At 41.1% G+C, this 20,081-nt stretch overlaps 1 protein-coding gene across 2 annotated transcripts in view; it reads right to left on the reverse strand.

The window, feature by feature from the left end:
- The window catches only part of Fam120a (family with sequence similarity 120A), a 93,837-nt gene that overhangs the window by 45,993 nt on the left and 27,763 nt on the right, over positions 1-20,081 (reverse strand). For both annotated transcript variants that reach the window (XM_033756800.1, XM_010607640.2), the window contains exons 4-5: positions 9,018-9,146; positions 8,074-8,170 (exon numbers count right to left, since the gene is read on the reverse strand). In XM_033756800.1, coding sequence (XP_033612691.1) covers positions 8,074-8,170; positions 9,018-9,146 — 226 coding nt within the window. The remainder of the gene's footprint in view (positions 1-8,073; positions 8,171-9,017; positions 9,147-20,081) is intronic.

Below are 20,081 nucleotides of genomic sequence, written 5' to 3' on the forward strand. Positions count from 1 at the left end.
CTAGTCCAACCTAACACTCTTCTATTAACCTAGCATGTCACTGCGAAGACACTGCCTTAAACAAACAGAATGATAAAAGTCACCTTTTTAAAAATTTTATAATGTAGACAAATGCTAATGTATAATTTTCTAGGATTACCCTAAAAATAGAGCTTTGAAAATTTTGACTCAAATAGTAAGTTAAAGGCTGGGGATTTAGCTCAGTGGTTCCACTGCCTGCCTTGCAAGCACAATGACCTGAGTTCGATCCCTTGTACCAGAAAAAAAATAAAGGTTTAAATAGTAAGTTAATAAAATCCAACCTATCACCAACACTAATTTTCAATGCTTGCAAATAAATAAATAAATAAATAAATAAATAAATAAATAAATAAATAAATAAATAAAGTAAAACTTTCCCAGTATTTTAAACACATTTCAGTGGACATATTTGCTAAATGTTATCAAACCCAGGGACTCATACACGCTAAGCAGGAACTATACCACTGAACTATACCACCATACCAACCCCTAAACAGCAACATTCTATAGAAGTAAAGCCACAAAGTTAAAGGTAGGAAACGTTCATGTCATCTGTTCCATTAGACTCTAGGTAAGTACTTTCCAGAAAGGCAAGGATGAGACCAGAGCCCAGTGGAAAGAGCAGGGGACTGGTCTGGCTGCTGCGGCTGCAGGGAGACACCTGACCAAGCAAGTCAGGCAGGTTGAACTCAAACTGAGACCAGGTACAAGGTCAGCCAGCACCCCAGGAAGCCCAGGATGAGCCTGTGGGCTGGCCAGACTACACCAGAGAAGCCCAACCCAAGGTCCAAGCTGTGGAAGGCTGTGAGACCTGAGGAACAATGGACTTGAGAAGGCTAAATCCAAGCAAGTGAAGAAAGAACTGGGAACAATGTTTAAAATTTAAGCTAGGAAAGTCTACTTAAAATCAACAGAAGTAACAACTTTCTAAGAACCAGAGCACGGAACAATGAAGGGCACTGCTTTGCTCCACTGCTCACACAAGCAGGGAGAGTTCTTCAACTGAGCTGTGTGTGCAGCCCTCCCGTCTATGATCTATTTTGCTAAGTCGCCTTTGCACATCTCTCTTCTGTGGAGTGGACTTGCTGCCCACACACTGACCCACAGTCTGCACACTGTAGCCAGCCCTCCCTGCGGACTCAAGACCAGGGTGTGGCCTGTGGCAGGAGTTGTAGAAGGGAGCTAGAAGGGAGCTCAAGTACCCGCAGCTCCACTGTGGAGTGCATGCCCCAGAACAACCCAGGGTCTCCAGTTCCCCTCTAGGTAGGTATTCCTTATCTCCTCAACAATGGAAACTCACTCACTCCTCCCTTCCACTTCAAAAGTCCACCCCTTACGGAAATGACCTGAGGCAGAATGCTCATCCAATATTTTCTTGAATACATTCAAAATCAATGATATTTTCTCCAAACTGATCTATTAAGTCAGTGCAATTCCAACAAAACTTGTGCAAGGATCACAAAATGTGTCTCAAAATAAAAGGGTCAAGAATAGTCTGGGCCTCTTACAGAAACATTAAGTGGACAGATCTAAGCAAGCAGACCAATCGAGTATTAACATAGGGCCCTGGTGATGAGGATCATGTAGCATCAACATAAAGATAGCAACTGGAAATTCAACAGGGCTGGAAACAGACCCGAGACTTTTCTGAGAACAAAAAAGGGTGGCCTGTCCTTGAGTGGTGCTGAGGCAGCAGGCCATCCATGTGGAAAAAGAAAAAAATTCCAGTTCACATCATAAGAAAAATTCAAGGCAAACAGATTTAAAAGGCAAAGCCATAAATAAAACTTTTCAAGGAAAAGACAAAATGTAAGATCAGAAAAGCAGTTTTCCTTTACCTGTTTTTGTTCTTCTGAATACTTTTAATGCACACCCAGGAGTGAAGGGATGTGCAACAAGCCATGTGCATCTAGCACACCTCCAGAGAGCCCCACAGCTGCTCCTCTTACCCCACAACCAGGTATCTGTGAGACAGACCTCAGCCATGATGCCATTCTAGCAATAAATATGGGGGAGGGCTTTTTTTGGGGGGTGGGTACCAGAGATCAAACTCAGGACCTTGCGCTTTCGAGGCAGGCGGAGTGCCACCAAGCTAAATCCCTGACAGGGAGGACTTCTTAACAGAGCAAACAACACAGGAAAAAAAATGTACCTATATCCATTGTTAAAACTAAGAATCTAATAGAAAAGGATATCACACGGAAAGAAAAATGTTAAAGCCACAAACTGGGAGATAACACTTGCAACCATTTTACTTGACAAAGAATTGCATCCATTATTCCACGCATCAATACAGAAAGAACAAACACCCAAAAGAAACAAGAAAACAAACAGTAAGGGTTTATAAACATAGTTACAGATTCTCAACCTCCCTAGTAATTAGGGAAATGAAACTGAAACCATACTGGCACATAATTCCACAATCACCAGATGAATAAAGAATGTGGAACAATGAGAGAGCACCCCATTTCCGTGAATGTACTCATGCCAGGCAGCAGCATGGTCCTGAGTTGCCTACAATGTCACACTTGTATACAGAAGGTCATATAATAAAGCTCACACAGTTCTGTCTGCAATAGCGTACACGTGGAAACAGCCTAGTTTTCATCCATCAACAGCAGAATGGAGAAACAGTAATACAATGCAATGCTATACGCAGCAGTAAAAATGAACTATACCACAAGAAATGAAGCCAGTACTACAAATACTGAACCAAAAAAGCAAGTCAAAGATTAAGGGACAAACAACAGTATTCAGTATCCAGGGAAATAGCATGGTAAAATTATATAGAAAAGAGAATGAGTAATACAAAATTTAGGGTAAGGAAAGTGAGGAACTCAACCAGAAGGATATAATGAGAGCTATGGGTAATGTTCACTGCAATATGATAGTTATGCAATCACCTGATTTTTTACAGATAGAAATCTTTCAATGAGCTTTCATTATCCTAGGTCTAGAACTCAAGGATTCTGCCATGCAGCTCTCTGCATCAGCTGACCACTCACGTCCCAGTTTTCTGTGCTCCAATCACCTTTCTCCTTTCTAACTCAGGGCCTTATATATGCAATCTCCTCTGCCTGAAATACACTCTCTCCTACTATCTATACCTTGCTAAAGTCCTATCGAACTACCAAACCTCACCCCCACATTAATTAACGGATCCACCCGATTGACTCATGTATTATATTGATTCAATCAGGCTGCTCTTCCTTGGACTTCCCATTCTCATTTCTACAGAATTCTGTGGTGTCTGTCTGCCCCACCAACCTCTATACACCTGCAGCATGCCTGGCATGTAATGGACAAATCTATTTAAGCTACTATTCTTTAAAAAATTTCTGTCTATTAAAGCTACTGTTCTTTAAAAAAATTTCTGCAGCAGTTTACAAATCATATAAAATGTAAGCAGAAATTTTACAGCCTGCATTAGTGTGCTACAATTATTACAGCTGATGAGTCGATATTGACATTAATATTAACTAAAGTTCATATTTTACGTTAAGGGCTCACTTTTGGTGCTGAATTTTCTATGGGTTTGGCTAAATGTTTAATGACATGTATGTGCCTAGATTACAGTAGCATATAAAATAGTGTCACCACCCCAAAAGTGGCTCCACTTATTTGTTGTTCCTCTCTGTAATTCCTGCCAACCACTTTGTTTTTGGTGTCTCCATAGGTTAGCATTTTTCCAGGATGTTATACAGTATGTAGCCTTTTCAGACTGGCTTCTTTCACTTAATAAAGTACATTTAAACTTCCTCCATATCTTTTCGTGGCTGGATAATTCATTTCTTTTCAGTGCTGAATGATATTCACTCACCTTCTAAAGAACAGCTTGGTTGCTTCCAAGTCTGGGCAGTTATGAACAAAGCTTAATGCAGGTATCTGTATGGATATAAGTTTTCAACTTTTTTGGGTAAATACCAAAAAGTAAGCCTGCCGGTTTGTATAGTAAAAGTATGTTTTGCAAAACTTTCAATATGCATAAGATTTTCAGGTTCAGAAAGTGAGGAACCAAGGATGAGCGTGGGAGATTATTTTTGCCTTTTAATATAGTTCTATGGTTTAGATACTAGATGTCTCCCTAGCTCCCCAGAGGCTGCTGTAGTAGAAGTTTGGTTCCCAGGATGGTGATGTTAGGTGGTGAGGACCACTTTTTCACTGGCGGTTGGGGGGATGGCAGAGGGAGATCCTAGGTCAATTGAGTGCTCTGCGCTCAGAAGCCTCACAAGTGGTTCTTGTGTGACCCGACAGAGCTCTTGAGACAGCTGCTATAAAAGCCCTGACCTGCCCCCACCTTCACTCTGGCTTCCAGTACTGAAATGTGATCACTTCTCCCACACACAGTTCCACCAACTGCCATCCTCCATAATGTGATGGAACTGAGAAGGCCCTCACCAGAGCTGAACTGACACCAGCACTATCCCCTGAACAGGCAAAACTGTAAGCTAAAAATACCTCTTTTCTTAAGTTAGGTATTTCAATAGTGGTGAAAAGGTGAATAACACTTATAGGTACCAGAGCCCTGATTGAGCTCCTGATATAGAAAGAATCTGGGATAAAATCTAAAATTCCAGCCAGGTTGAGAAACCTCTGATTAGAATCAACTCACTCCATTTTCCCCCAGAGCCATCCTCTAGGCTGCTTGCACGATTCTTAAATGTCTTAAAACTATGCATATTCCAATTTCTGAAATAATTAGTGAAGATAGGTTCTAAAGAGTAAGAAAGTTATGCCTCCACAATGGTTTGTAAAATCCAGAGTCACTTTCCTGTAAAATACTATGATGGACCATGGCTGGTTCTAGAAGAGCTCACCAAAAGGCACTTCCCATCCTCTTGTCATCTACAAAGATATTCCTATGGAAAAATATTACAGGTCTAACTTGCTACACCAAGAAAGCAGCTCTCCAAGTCATCCTACTCATCCTAAGCTCCTACTCATCCTCTTTCACTGGGAAGATACTGTAGCAGGAAGAGTTAAAATTAATGAGAGTCACCTCCACATCACTTGGATGTCTCTACAGTTAATCAGAAAAAAAGAATCCATTTTTGTGGGCTTCAAATTGCATGCAGATAGCACAAGATAAACCTGGCCTCCTAGTCTTGCCTCATCTCTTTAGCTTCACTACAGCCTAATGAAAGACCACAGCACCCATCCTGAGGCTTAACCCAACCCCATTCCTTGTCTTGCTGTAGTTCTGTGCCTGCATGGTTGTATGCCTGTCCGTCAGCATCCAATTCCGATTTCTATAATAGTCCCAAGCCTCAAGAAATGTTTAGAGAAGTATCTATAAGGAGTTATTAACTGTATAAGCCTGCCTGAAAATATCATTCTACCAATTAAATCCCTGTCCTCCATAATCTGTCCTATTCTTTCTGTAGTGAAAAAGAGAATAAACTGAATTCTGAGCCAAATCCCTGTAAAAAAACTTACCTATGATGTTAATGATTAAGAACACAAAGAATATACATCTTTTTAACATTAACACATTCAAACTTAAAACAATTTAAATCTTGCCTTTTTCACTTCAAACATCTTCAAAATAGTAGCCCAGATCAAGGCCAAGAGTGAGGTGCATGGCTGTCCTCACTATTCCCAGAGAATTAGCTCCACAGATGGCAAAGGCTTCATTCAAATGCTCCAGCTCCTTGTACTGTATTTGCTTATAACCTATGTACATCCTCTCATATATTTTAAACCATCTCTACATCACTTACAATACCTAATGCAAGGCAAATGCTATGTAAATAGTATTTAAACCATATAGTTTCAGGAATAACAAGAAAAAAGAGTCTGTACATGGTCAGTACTGACAAAAAAAGGTTTTTTTTGTTTTGTTTTTTCAAATATTTTCATCCCAAAATTGGTTGAATCCATTATTGTGGGACTGCAAAGATGGAGGGCTGATTGTACTGTCTTTCTCCACACTTATTTTTCTATTTTTCTCCTCTGAATAAATGTTCTGATTCCAAGTATACTATTATAATGACTGCTAAACTAAACTGCCACAAGCATCGGTCCCGTGTGCTATAGTCTGAACGTAGCTTGTCTCCCAGAGGTTCAGTCTGGTGACGTGGGAGGCTGCAGAGCTGCAGGAGATGGGGCTTTTAGTAGGCGACTGTCAGTCAGGTCACTGGTAGTGCTACCCACGGAAACACTGTAGAACCAGTTTCCCTCTGGCTTCCTGTTTTGCAATGTGACCCTCGCTTCCACATCTGCTGCTGCTACTGTGGCCTCACTGGCCAGGAGTTCCTCACCAAAGTCCTTGAGCCTTTCAGAACTGTGAACTAAGTAAACCTTTCTGTATAAAGTTAGTCAGCTCAGCCATTTCCTCACAGCAGTGAAAAACGAACTAATACAAAGGAGAGCAGAATGTTGACAAAGATCTTCAAAGAAGCTAGTTCCACCTCTGTGAGGAACTTTCAGGTTTTCCAATTATGAACACACTTCAACCTTCAATTATTCAGTCCCCTTTTAGGCCATTCTGCCTATAAGAATAAAAGTGATAGCATCTGCCTTTGAACAAGCACTTCACTAAAGCATTTTATATATACCTTTTCTGTACATGCATAAATGTCACTGTTCTAATAGAAGAAAGTGTCCAAGGCCAGGAGGTCCAGTTGCCAGGTGTGTCAGGTCTCTGAGCCAACCTCATTGCCACAAGGTCTGCAGGGTGAACAGTAGACTTCTGATGATGGAACAGTGTATTCCTAGCCTCTTGCCTTCTACCACCTTGTACCCTTTTCTCCAATAGTCCCCAAACATCTAATTACTTCTCTCCTGATTTAAAAGCCACTATGAATTAATTCATTCAGTCAAGAGTTTATCCACTGGTGATATAAAACAGGTTCTGGTTGTTTCAGCCCCTACATTCTTGGAGCGAGCAAGGGTGAAGAAGGGCACGCAGCAGAGTGTAGTAATTAACAGAGATTACCTAGTGGCTTCAGAGAAGAAACATCCAAGCCTGGATCTCATACCTCAGATGATACAAACACAGTTAGGAAAAGAAGCACTCTAAGCACAACAGCTGGCACAGGGGCCCAGCAAGCTTGGTTCCCTCAAAGCAAGAGAAGGTTGGGCTTCAGGAAGGAGGAGTTGGCTCTTGCCACTGGGTCATGGGGCAGGTGGGCAAGGAGCTAGGATTTATTCCAAGTGTAATGGGTGTATCTATGTCATCAACAGGGAGACTAGGCAGACAGAGGTAGCCAGGCAGTCCTGGCCCTCTGTCTCCACCTCCTTCACCCACAGCATCTGACAGGCCATGCTGACTTCCCCTCAATGTGTACAGTCATCCCAAGCCAGCAGGTCTCCAACTAGTGTCCCCGGTACTTGGCATAGGCGACACTATGCTCATATATATGCAGGACACTATTACAGTATGGTATAGCTCTTTGAGATATTTTCAACCTTGGAATTTAACTCCTGAAACCAATAAAAATCTAACTCCTTCAAGAATCTCTTGAATATACCGTCTTTTGTTAACAGCTGACATGAAGGAAAAAAAATTTCAAGAGTTGGAGCATGATTTCTTTGACTTTACTACTGTGCACATTCATGAGGCAGGTTTGATTCAGAAAAGAGGAAGGTAGTTAGGTTCACTGCTTTACAACCTCCCATAAGCCATCATACATAAGAAGCCTTCAGTCTAAGTTTATAAATTATTTTCATCAGTTTCAAATCTCTACAACAAATATGGTCTTTTGATCCCCACCCCCCAAAAAGTTATAAATCTAAAGCATTTATGAAGTCATTTACAGACCCAAAGGCCCTCCTACATCCTCAGGGGATTCAGAGATACCAATATCTGTACATCACTATGATCTGCAGCCTGTATTTCCGTGGCCCTTGCTATTCTCTAAAAGGTTTACAGGTTTGCTCTTACTCCTCAGTATCTCAGGGATTACTAGGAAAGTCGGCTACACTTATTTGTGTAAATGCAGGGGGAAAATATCACATTTTCAAAGAATAAATCTACAAGATTGGGTGGTGAATAAACCTCTGGATTACTGAATGGTCAATACCGATCACAGAGAGGCCTTATTTACTTACCTAAGTAATGTGGTGGATGAAATGACATAGGCTTACTAGTCGCTGAGTAATATCCAATTGCTCTCTTAAATCGAATAACTTTGTCATCTGTTCTAGACTGAAACAGATGTAGGAAAACCTTAGTTATGCCACTGGTCATGTGTATGAACACATTTTTATAATTCAGCACATGTATAATAATCTGTAGCCGCCTTTCAATTTAGATAAAAATTTAGAATGATACTGAAACCTAGGGGAAAATCACAAGATTACTATTGAAGAATCAAATGAAATACTAACTCATTTAAAGCAGTGCAGTTATAACTTTAAGCTAGCAGCAGAGCTGGGCTCTGGCTCACTGATTTCTCTGGTTCTATCTCTGTTCCATCTCTGATCCTGCTGAGGGATTCAACTGGCCACCTGCAGCAAGTGGAATGGGCAGCAGCACACTGATCAGGGATGCACCTGTCCAGGCTGGTTTAAGTTCTTCAGAGACAGGGCAGGAGTGACCCCAAACCTCACTTATTCTAGGACACCGTCTTGTCTGTATGCCTTACTTCCCAAAAAAGAAAATCTCTGACCAACACCTGCAGGGTACCAATAAACCAGCGATTCATACTACCATTTAATACAGTTTATCTTCTGAATGCTCTGGAATACAGATCTTATTAATGCAAGAACTTGGGAGCAACAGAAACTCAGCAATCAGCCATTTTAATACAGCTCCTTCTGTTCAGGCTAGAAGTAAAGCTAGGCAAGGGAGATGAAGTAGCTGAGACTGCCTGGCCAGTGCATGGCTCTCTGTGACAGCCTCAACCTGCCAGCCTGAGGCCAAGGGCTCCTTCACAGTGGCCTGACAGGGCAAGTGCTCCCAGACATACAGTCAGCTTGCTCCTCCCAAGCCTCCTTCCCAAACTGAAGACACCACCATGCAAAGCCCTCTCCTGTGAGTCTGTGCATTTTACCTGTGAATGCTGGAAAACATCTTTAGCTATGGCATCCAGGTCAGAAGTGTCCTGAATGTTACGGACGTAGTCAGCAACAGCTTTGATCACTACATCGCAGGGTGGCAAGACCAGCTGGTGGGCTCGAACCTGAGAAGACAAATGCATGCATCAGTAGAAGACACGGGCCCCAGATCCAGGCAAATCCGTATACAGGACCAAGAAACTCCAATACAGTGCTACCTGCAAGTATCCCAACAGGCCTGCTTCTTACCACCTGTGAGATTCTGGCTGCTAATTCCCTAGGTGTTTCATTCTCTGAAACTCAAGAACTAGATTTTCCTTTTAGCTGATGAAATATAACTCAGCTTCTCAAACTCTTGTTAGGTTAAAAGAGCATCAATAGCCTTTCATCACTCCTGAGACATCTGGGAACAGAACTTGTACCCCATAACAAGCAAGGCACATAGCAACTAGAGAGAAGCCAGACAGCCACCACTAGCTGCCTTTCTTTCCGTATCAGCAAACAAGATCAGTTCTGGCATGATCTTTGAACCTGAACTCAGCACTCCCTCAAATTATGGGGAGAAACACAGTTAGCAAGTGCCTGAATCTACCTTAAAAGGCCAAGTTTAGCTCTGCACTGGACAACAATGATACCATGGCCCACTGAAGGGCATCTGCGATTAAAGAGTGACAGAGAAATGTGGAATAAAGTGTAAGATAATGATTATCCAAAGATAGTTGATGGCAGGAAAAAGTAGGATGACAGATTGAAAAAATAGTAGAAACATCTGACAAAGCCTTTAGGATCTGCAAAGAGCCTCCCAACACTGTCCACGTGTTATTTTTCCATGTCTGAATATGTTAGGTTACACAGAAAGATGGAATTTAGGTTGCTAATCAGTTAATTCTTTTTTTTAAAAGATAGTGTCTCACTGTCCAGGCTGGTCTTAAATCACTGTGCAGCACAAGCTGGACTCCAACTTTTGACAAATTCCCGGGATTTAGCTCAGTGGTGCTGCTGCCACCTTGCAAGCGCAAGGTCCCGAGCTGGATCCCCAATACCAAAAAAGAGTATGTCTTGGATTATTTGGACAGACTTAGCGTCACTCTTAATATGAGAAAAGAGATATGGGAAGGGGATTTAGCTCGGTGGTTCTGCCACCTACCTCTCAAGCACAAGGTCCCGAGTTCAATCCTCGGTACCAGAAAAAAAGAAAAACAAAAACAAAAACAAAAAAGAGAGAGACGAAAAAAAAGAGACAAGCAGTTAGTGAAGCAGCATGGACTTAACTGGCCACTGCTAGCTTTGATGAGAAAGTAGGGGGTTAGAGACCAAGGTATCTAGGCAGCTGCTAGAAGATGGAAAAGGCCAGGAGCCATTCTCCCTAGAGATTCCAGAAGGAACACAGGCCTGCTGACACCTTGCTTTTACCCCACTGAGATCAGACCCACTTTGGTTAGAGTAGCCTCTAACACTGAAATAATGCTTGTTGGTTTAAAACACTGAAAAAGAAAGAGAAAAATAGATTATAAAAACTCAACCTGGGGCTGGGGATTTAGCTCAGTTGTGTTGCGCCCGCCTCGCAAGCACATACATGTTCCTGAGTTTGATTTGCAGTACCAAACAACAATAACAAACACCAAAAATCACAACACTCAACCTAAGTACCAAACAGAAGGAACCTCTAGAAGATATAGATATATATACATATAAACTCTGAGATTATCATATACATTTTCAGATGCACAAGACTACATTAAATTTCCTTTTTTAAAAAAAAAAAAAGTTTTTTTCTTAGGAACATATTTTCCCCCATGTAAAATAGTTGCTCTTCACCTCCCAGGGCAGCACATTCCCTCCGTCTTGGTTATTAGTACCTGGTTAAGGGAAAATGGAATTACAGGGGCACACAGAGCATTACTGCAGGGTTTGCTGATGTAGACCATCCATACACCCGTGGAAACCCAGTGTTACCCTTCAGAACGTGTGAAGTTGCGGCTACCTGTGCACCACAGCCAGAGTGCACACCACCAGTCTAGCTGAAGACATCCACACTCCACCTCCTGCAGGATGCCTCAACAATGCACAGTGAGGCAAGTGAGAGAGCTGCTGTGGCAGCCTGAGGAGCTGTCCCACATGAGGTTGCTCTCATCTTTCCGCTGGGACACTAACATAGAAGACGGTTAACATGGCAAGAAAGAAGTTACTGGATTTAAAAATGGTCAAAATGGGAAGCAGTCTTGTGTGTGTGGCTGGGGTAGAGGCCTGCTCACACCGGGTATACAAGTGATGAGCCAGCCCTATCTAGCTCCTGTCCTATCTAGCTCTATCTAGCAGCTGCTGCTCCTGTTCCAGTGGATATCTCTGCCCTTGCTCCTTACCCCCACGAAAAACCCTCTGATGAGAAAGATCCTTGAAGTGGACAGATCATACCATTAAAGTGTCCCCTCTGTCTTTCTAAGTGGCTAAACAAAGCCGAAGACATTTTCTCTGCTTCACACTATAAACACCACGCTTTATAATGTGCTGCCTGAACAGTCAGCTCCCAGTTTTTGTGGATGCACCTGCTTCCCTCCGGGCAAGTCTCTCATCTGGCCATCTAAATGCAGCTCAGCATGAGCTCTCTGACACGCCATGCACAGGAGAGCTCGAAGAGTCTATGCACACTGCAGCTCCCGCCCTCCCTGAGGAAAGCAGCCAGGGAGCAGGAAAATGAAGTGACACAGGGACACACAGAAGGGCTTTACTTCTATGTGGAACGTTAGTAGCAAATAAAACAAGTTCTAATATATGCCAGTTGGTGTTTTTATCATATCAAAACATGTAACAAGTCTGCAAAGGATTTACCACAGAATTTTAGCACCATGATTCCCTGGCACATTTAAATAAAGACATATATCCTGCAAAGATTACCTATCATACTTTCAACTAGGAAAAAAACACATCAAGACCCATCTACTCAGAAAAAGAATCAGCAGTTGTGTGGCTAAATCTTCCCAAATATTCTAAAATAGCATGTAGCTCATCACTGTAGCAGTAACTACACAGAAGAGTTAAAGTAACCTACCCAAAACTCATGCTCAAACCAAGTGTTTGTTAACTAAAGACAGGCTGTGAAATATCACAAGCAAAGCCCCCTTACCTCATTTTCATTTGTTCAGTTTTTTGGTTTTGGGTTTTTGGGGTTTTTTTTTTTTTTTTTTTTTGTACAGGGGATCAAACTCAGCACCTTGCGCTTATGAGGCAGGGGAGGTACCACTGAGCTAAATCCTGGACCTTTATTCCTTCAGTTTGTTAAATTTAGTTCAAATTTTTTCTAGGAATTAAAAGTCAAATAAATTGCAAAAGATTCACAGTTGGAAACAAAATACTTTCTAAGAGTAGAGTAGGGAGTAAATTACCAGGTGTGATTAAAAAAAAAATACAGTGAATGTTTAATTTATTGAATGGATTCACAGGATTTACATATCACTGTTGTTTTGACTCTGAAAACAGCCAGATGCCACACAGTGCCAGATCCAGTGAATAAAGTGGATGAGGACACTCTGTAATTTTTTTTTTTTTTTAATGAGCCTGCCCTTCCACTGGATGGCATCTGGCAACAGATGAAAGAGGACTTCCAGAACTGATTCAGAAAGTGTCAAGAACAATGGAGTGAGTTTAGAGCAAGGGGACAGCATTTTGAGATTAGTGGCAATGTGTCTTTTTTTTTTTTTTTTTTTTTTTTTTTGGTACTAGGGATTGAATTTGGGTCCTTGTGCTTTTGAGGCAGGCAGCAGAACCACTGAACTAAATCCCTGCCACAATGTGTCTTTTACTGTAATAAATTTTTTAAGTCACTGTATATTTTGATCACCTCTTATATGTTTCATTAAAAGGCAAATATATGATCAACTGCCTTTTTCATAGTATTTTGTAGCCATGTCACTATTAGTTATTTGTTTTGCAAGAAAAGACTTTGAGGAGAGAAAAGACCCCTAAAACATTTAACCCACTCCTTTGCTTTCATGCAGGAAAATTAAATAATAAAGTACCATTTGGGTAAAAATGGTAATTGCCTCCTTGCAAAAATATCATGTGAAAAATTTCACTTTTGGCATTACATTTTCCAAAATTTCATAATGAAAAGTTTATGTAATGATTTTCTTTTTTTGTTTGTTTGCTTTTTTGTTTTTTGAGACAGGGTCTCACTATGTTCCTCTCCTTTGTGCCATTCTAACTTTCAGGAGGCTAGAGCTCTGGTGCTAGACCAGTGGTATGTGGGTGTTAAGTGGCCACACTGCCAGCCTGTCCCTGGCATGGGCAGTTCTGCTGAGGTGAGGTGGACATCCAGGGCCAGCTTGTGGAATAAGCAGCAGCTATTCTCACAGAGGAAAGCAGAGATGTCCTTACACTTGTGGCAGCATAAGACAGCTTCCCCACTGTTGGAATAAGGAGGCCCCTGGCACCACAACCTCGCATATGCTCAAAGGGGACTTTAGGAAGCCCTTTCTGTGGCCATCTGCTGGCTATCTTGATTAAAAAAAGACATCTGATTTCAGTCAATTATTTCAGCCTTTCAAGGAGCACATTAAGGAAGCTAGGAAACAATACACTATAACACCAACTAAAACCCAAAGAAAAAAACTGCTTCCTGGTTTCTGAAGGCAAAAAAACTGATATCACCTGCTAAAGAAGCATTTATTTATTCACTGTTTTTGTTTTTGTTTTGGTACAGAGGATTGAACTTGGGACCTTGCACTTGTGAGGCAAGTGGCAGCCACACTGAACTCAATCCCTGGCCCATTTAGTCACTGTGTTTAATTTGTTTCACTGCATAAAATTCTACACCAAATTCTTGGTTATATATTTACAACTCAGACATTTTTCAATGGCTGCCAATTGTTAAACCAGTATTCACAGGACTTAATTAATATCTATAGTTCTTTTTCATGTAGTATTTTTGGATAACACGTTTCCCAAAGCTTTTATCACTAGAAAGGATAATCTGACAGGGCCTTAACTTTCACATGGATGAAGTACACCATTTCTGCACGAGGGGGAGAGGCAGGTTCCCCCCTGAGAGAGTAGGGTTCTCTTCACAAGGGAGCTGCCCCCACAGAGACTGGGGATGGCTGTCTAGACACTGTGTGTTTTGTATCAGGCACTGGGACTGAAATTGTGCTTTAATCAAGCATTTCTGTCACAATGCCAAATCACTGCATCCTGTTCCATTTGTGTATAGACACTACCTCAAATCTAAGTAGTCTCAACACTGTATCCAGAGTATTTTTGTCTGTTTTTAAGACCCCGCCAAAAGAATTAGCATTTTACAAATTAATAAGTGTTGTATTTTTATGTTGGGTAACACCTTTCCCCTTTTTAGGGATATTCTTGTTCACAATTTTCTTCATTTTGGTTCTTTCTCCTTTAAAGAACTGTTAATGTCACTTTTTCTCACAACTGTGTAGTCAGAAAAGTCTGTCCCATTGTTTGTGTCCTTTACAACATAAAGAGGAATACCACTCACAGCCATAAGGGTCTCAATATATATTCTAGGGTGGCCTCACACTTGTGGTGATCCTCCTGCCTCAGGCTCCAGAATTCTGAGGTTACAGGCCTGTACTACCATGCCTGGCCCATACTGCACTTTTATTTGGTTTTTTTTGGTACTGGGGATTGAACTCCAGCCCTTGTCACTTGCGGGGCAGGCGCCAGAACCACTGAGCTAAATCCCCATCCCATACTGCACTTTTAAGAATAAAGGATTTCAGTATTAGGATGACCAGAAGATTTAGACGAACATATTTATACTGACACAAAAAGTTCCCCCAATCCAGGAAACTGTCTAAAAGCCAATAAAAGCCAGGTGTGACGCAGCACAGCACGCCTATCTATAATCCCACCACTCTGGATACTGAGGCAGGGGATCACCACAAGGCCAGCCTGTGCTACATAAGTGAATTCAAGGCCAGTGTGAACTACACAGTGAGACCCTGCCTCAAAAAAAAAGCCAATGAAACTGGTGAAAACAAGGATTGTGTGTACAAGGTGATCTGACAAGGTGATCAGTGCTAGAGGCTCAAGGGAGTACATCACGTTTTACTTTTTCTTTACATAATCTTCATGCTTCATTTCTCCTCACATGGAATACGTGACTTTGAGCTCTTGAATCTGTCTCCACGTAGTGGAAGAAATCTGAATTCCCTGGATGATCAGATACTAAGGCCACAAATGGCAAGTCCATGAAGCAGTAAACTGCACTGTTGGCCACCAGAGCTGGGGTGGGGACTGAGCAACTGCAAGACAATTCATTACATGTCAGTTTCTCCTCATCTGCATTAATTAGAGATCTGGCTTCATGTCTACAAATTATGTTTTAAATTTTGTCTATAGCTGATATTACAGAAGGGGAAGATGAATGTACTCAGCTGTACTGTTTATATACTTTATGCTATATTCACTGCTGGTAAACTATGCAGTTTGTGACTTAAAACATTTTCTTACAAAGAGAAAGTGTAACTTAATGTTAACAATTTAAATACAGAATTAAGCAACTCTAAAAACAAACATGAAAAGTATAAAAACAGATGTGTATTTGTTTTGCTTAAATAGAAGTAGAGTTATTTATCAATTCTCTTGCTGCTAATTAGGTTCTTCTATGTATGTCAAAGATCTCTAGAATTTTATTTTGCTTTTGGAAATTTTAGGGATGTGCTATTAGGGTTCAGGTAATGGTATCTACATATTCAAAAGTTTTATATAAAGTATTGTATTTTTTTAACAGCACTACTACTCCTATTAGTCTTGATACTTTTTGGCCTCTTTGAACTCCAGCCTGAAGCAACCACCACTTCACTTTCTATAAGTACAGTTCACCTTTGCTAGAGTTTCATTTAAATGCAACCTTTTGTTTCCTTTGGGTTGGACTTTTCAGGTAAGATAATGCTTTTGAGATCTATACATATTGCAAGATCAGCAGTACATTCCTTTCACTGCTATTGATCTGTTCATGCACCAGCTGACAGAGAAAGGGCTGGCTCTGAACTGAAATTACAATGAATAAAGCGTCTATGAACATTTAGATAGAAGTCTCACTGTGAACAGAGTCTCATCATTTCTCAAGGTTGCTGGCACAAATACACCTCACTTTATAAGAAACTGCCAAATAGTTTTCAAAGCAGCCATCATGTGGATTCTGCATTCCACAGTTGCAGAGAGTTGCAGCTTCCCAACACCCTCCCAACACTTGGCATTATCTCTCTTTCAGCCCATTCCAGCAGGTTACAGGTGTGATCTCAGGCTAGCTTTAACTTGCATTCTTCCAATGGTTGAACTGTGTACTCGATGAACGTTTTGTAAAATGGCCGTATAAATTCGTGCCCGCTACTTGTTGCCTTCTTATCGTGTCCTTCTTCATGTATTCAGGATACAAATCCTTTATCAGAGACGTCTATTCCACAAATAATTTCCCTTAGTCTGTTGTTTGCTTTTTCTTGACTAAGAAACCCCTGTATAACTTAAAGTCATGAAGATTTTTTTCTCATATTTTTTTCTAGATTTAATTTCTGTAATCTTTTTAGTTTTGCATATGAATCTCTTTCTGTAAAGACAATCCTTTCCTCATTTAGTTACCTTGGGACTTCTGATGAAAATACCTGGGCACATATATATGGGTCTATTTCTAGACTCTGTTCAGCCCCGCTAATCTAAATGAATGTTCTGAATGATTATGGGAACCTTGGAGTGAGTCTTGAAATCTGGTACTATTAAGTTATCCAAACTTTTACTTTTGAAAATTGTTGTTGCTATTCTATATCTTTTGAAGTGCCATATGAATTTTAAAACCAGCTTTGTCAGTGTCCAAAGAAATCTTGCAGGGATTGTGATTGGGAAGAAGGGACATCCTTCACAACAGGGCTGCCTGACCCACGAACACAGTGTATCTCTTCATCCATTTGGGCCCTCTTTTAGTTATTCCTTGACTGCACAGTAGCATCTACCTGTTTAGTCATGTGGTTCTCTAAGAGCAGAGGTAGCACCTGATGTGTGGAGATGCTTTAGAGGGGCAGATAAAATGGATGATGTAGCCAGTTTGAGACACTACACTGGGTACTCCAGACCAGTGAGGCTACGGGGGACGCCTGGAGGACCAGCACCGAGAGTCACCTTGGCCAGCACTGAAGCCAGAAGGCTACACTGGCAGCAGACAAAGGGAAAGTATTTACATTTAAGACAGGGAATGGAGCCTGCTAGGAAGACGTAAGGCCCACCTTGTGGTTTTAGAAAAGAAAGCTGCAATGGAGTACAGGAGGATCAAGAATGATGCAACCCAGATGTCCACAGTGACCTCAAGCACACTGAGGTCTGAAGTGTGGGAATAGAGAACATAAGAAAATGTAACTGAGTGAGTGGTTTGGCCAGGAGCAGTACAAAATCGTATGTTAAAATAGCTCAAGGGCTGGGGATCTAGCTCAGTGGTTTTGCCACTTGCCTTGCAAGTGCAAGGTCCTGAGTTCGATCCCCAGTACCAAAAAAAAGAATTTTAAAAAACAGCTCAAGTCTCAGACTTGAGGACACCATCCAGAAAGTGAAGATTTCAATGGGAGGAGAAAAATATATGCAAATCATGTATTAGGAAACTTGCATCTGGAATATATTAAAACCTCTTACAACTCGATGAAAAGACAACTCAATTTAAAAACAGATAAAGGATTTTAATAGGTATTTACCCAAAGAAGGTAGAGAAATGGCCAATAAGCACAGGAAAAGACGGTCAACATCACCAGTCATCAAAGAAATACAAATCAAAACCACACTGAGAAGGGTCATTACACCTAAGAGGTGGCTAAAATAAAATGCAGACAATAATGAGGGTTGGTGAGGATATGGAAGAGTCAGAACCTTCACTCATTGCTAAGGTTCAGGGATAGATGATGTACACTGTGCAGCTACTGCAGAAAACAGTTCTGTGGCTCCTCAAAATGTTAAATCACATGTTAAATAACATGTCATTTAAACCACATGACAATTCAATGTTAGGTTTACACCCAAGAAAAACGAAAACATTCACACAAAAATCATGCATACATGCTCACAGCAGCATTTATAATGGCCCAAATGTGGAAATAACTCAAATGTCCATCATCTGATGAATAAATTGTGGTACATCCACACAATGGGTTGTTATTCAGTCATGAAAAGGAACACAGTGCTGAGATACATTACAACATGAACAGAGACCTTACAAGCATTATGCCAAGTGAAAGACACTTGACACAAAGACCACATACTGTGATTCTATTTATAATGAAGAGCCAAATCCACAGCGACAGAAGATATATTAGTAGTTGCCAAATCAACTGGACAAGTGAGGGGTTACTGTTAGCGTGCATGTGCTTTCTTTTTGGGGCAACAAAAATAATCTAAAATTATACTGATGATAGCTGCACAGCTCTGTGAATGCTAAAAACCATTAAACTGCACAAAGTGCTGGGTTTCGAGGTATGTGAATTACCTATATCAACAAAGCTATTACTAAATCAGGAGAGGAGGAGAAGATTACACAGGCAGGAAGTTCATCTTTGTGAAGATAAAGACAGCTTCTTCCAAAACAGAGGCAAGAGAAGCCAGCATACCTAAGACAAGCACAGAGGTGAGAAAGAGCAGTCCATCCTGGACAAGACTTTGGAGCAAAAGACAGGAGGAAGCCAGGTGGTGTGACAGCCATATCTGGTGCTGGAGAACCTTTCTTTCTTTTCTGACCAACGATTAATTAGTCTTGAAGGAACTTGTATGAACGTAGTACAAATCTGGTACCAGACATGGGAGGTGGAGGCACAAACACATGATCCAGTCTTAAGAAGAAGGGTGATATTCTTTCTCCAGAGCAACAGGTGTCCCCTGGGGCCTGAATTCAGCATGTGACAGGAACGTGATGACAGTTGGCAGTTGTGTCTGCCGAGAGTGGGGGTGGCACCCAACAGGGATAGGGAAGAAATGCTCTCACTTCATTCATACCAGCCCTGTTACAAGGTTCAGAGCAAGATGAGTACTATGAGCAGGAAGTGAGCCAGGCGGCCAGTCAGTAACAGGGCCAAGGCTAGTGATAGCAAGTGACCCAGAAAGGTTTACCCAGTTAAGACTAATATCATGGCACTTTTTTAAAGTGAAACTTAGCATTCTAGGATAAGTAAAGAGAGTAAAATCACTACAAGGCTCCCTTGCTTGCTTTTGGATCTCCTCTAGGGACCTCAGAACTGCCACATTCCCCACAACTCAGGCCCACGCAGACTGCAGGTGCCTCCTGCTTGCTGTCCGTCCACTCGAGGAAGAACACTGCCCAGCAGTCCTATCCACTCCACCGAGAAGCTACAGGAAAAAAATCCTGTGCCCTTCTCTTTTCAGCACTATGGCAGGTCCCATCCGGACCAATGAAACCCATACAAGCTACTCTCAGATCCCAGCAGATCCCCAGTACTGAATGCTTTTCACCTTTATTTCAAAACAAATAGAAATAAAAAATGGAGGCTCTAAATGGAGGTAGAAACAAGCAGGAAATCTCTGTTCAGTCTTCTATTTAAAATTACTCCATTTAACATTAATAATTCTGCATATAAGTTAAAAATCAGCAAATAAATTTCCTACTAAATCCAGGTTCTCAGTATGTAAAAGCTTAAAGCCCAGCACAGCAAATCTGTATAGTAGAGGTTTACATTAACCACTATGAACAAACAGCCAATATTCATGATGATAATGATCACAATTATAATGACAAATACCTTTTTTTTTAAATTCTGGAAGATCAAATATGAATCTGTTAAAGTGATCAGGTAGGATTAGAAGTAGCACTCATTCCATTTCATATTTCTGTTTGACTTTTTTCACCCTTTTGGGGGGTATTTTTATTTTTTGAGACAGGGTCTCATTATGTAGTTCAGGGCTGGCCTTGAACTCATGACAATCCTCCTGCCTCAGACTCCTGAGGGCTGAGATTATTGGCATATGCCACCATACCCAGCTTCATATTCTTTCTACAATTAAAAAAAAAAAAAAAAAAAAAAAGAAAGAAAGAAAGAAAAAGGAATTTTTAAAAAGAA

Source organism: Fukomys damarensis, unplaced genomic scaffold (assembly GCF_012274545.1).
Source record: "Fukomys damarensis isolate Sample0158 unplaced genomic scaffold, DMR_v1.0_HiC HiC_scaffold_27, whole genome shotgun sequence".
In the NCBI taxonomy this organism is placed as follows: Eukaryota; Metazoa; Chordata; class Mammalia; order Rodentia; family Bathyergidae; genus Fukomys; species Fukomys damarensis.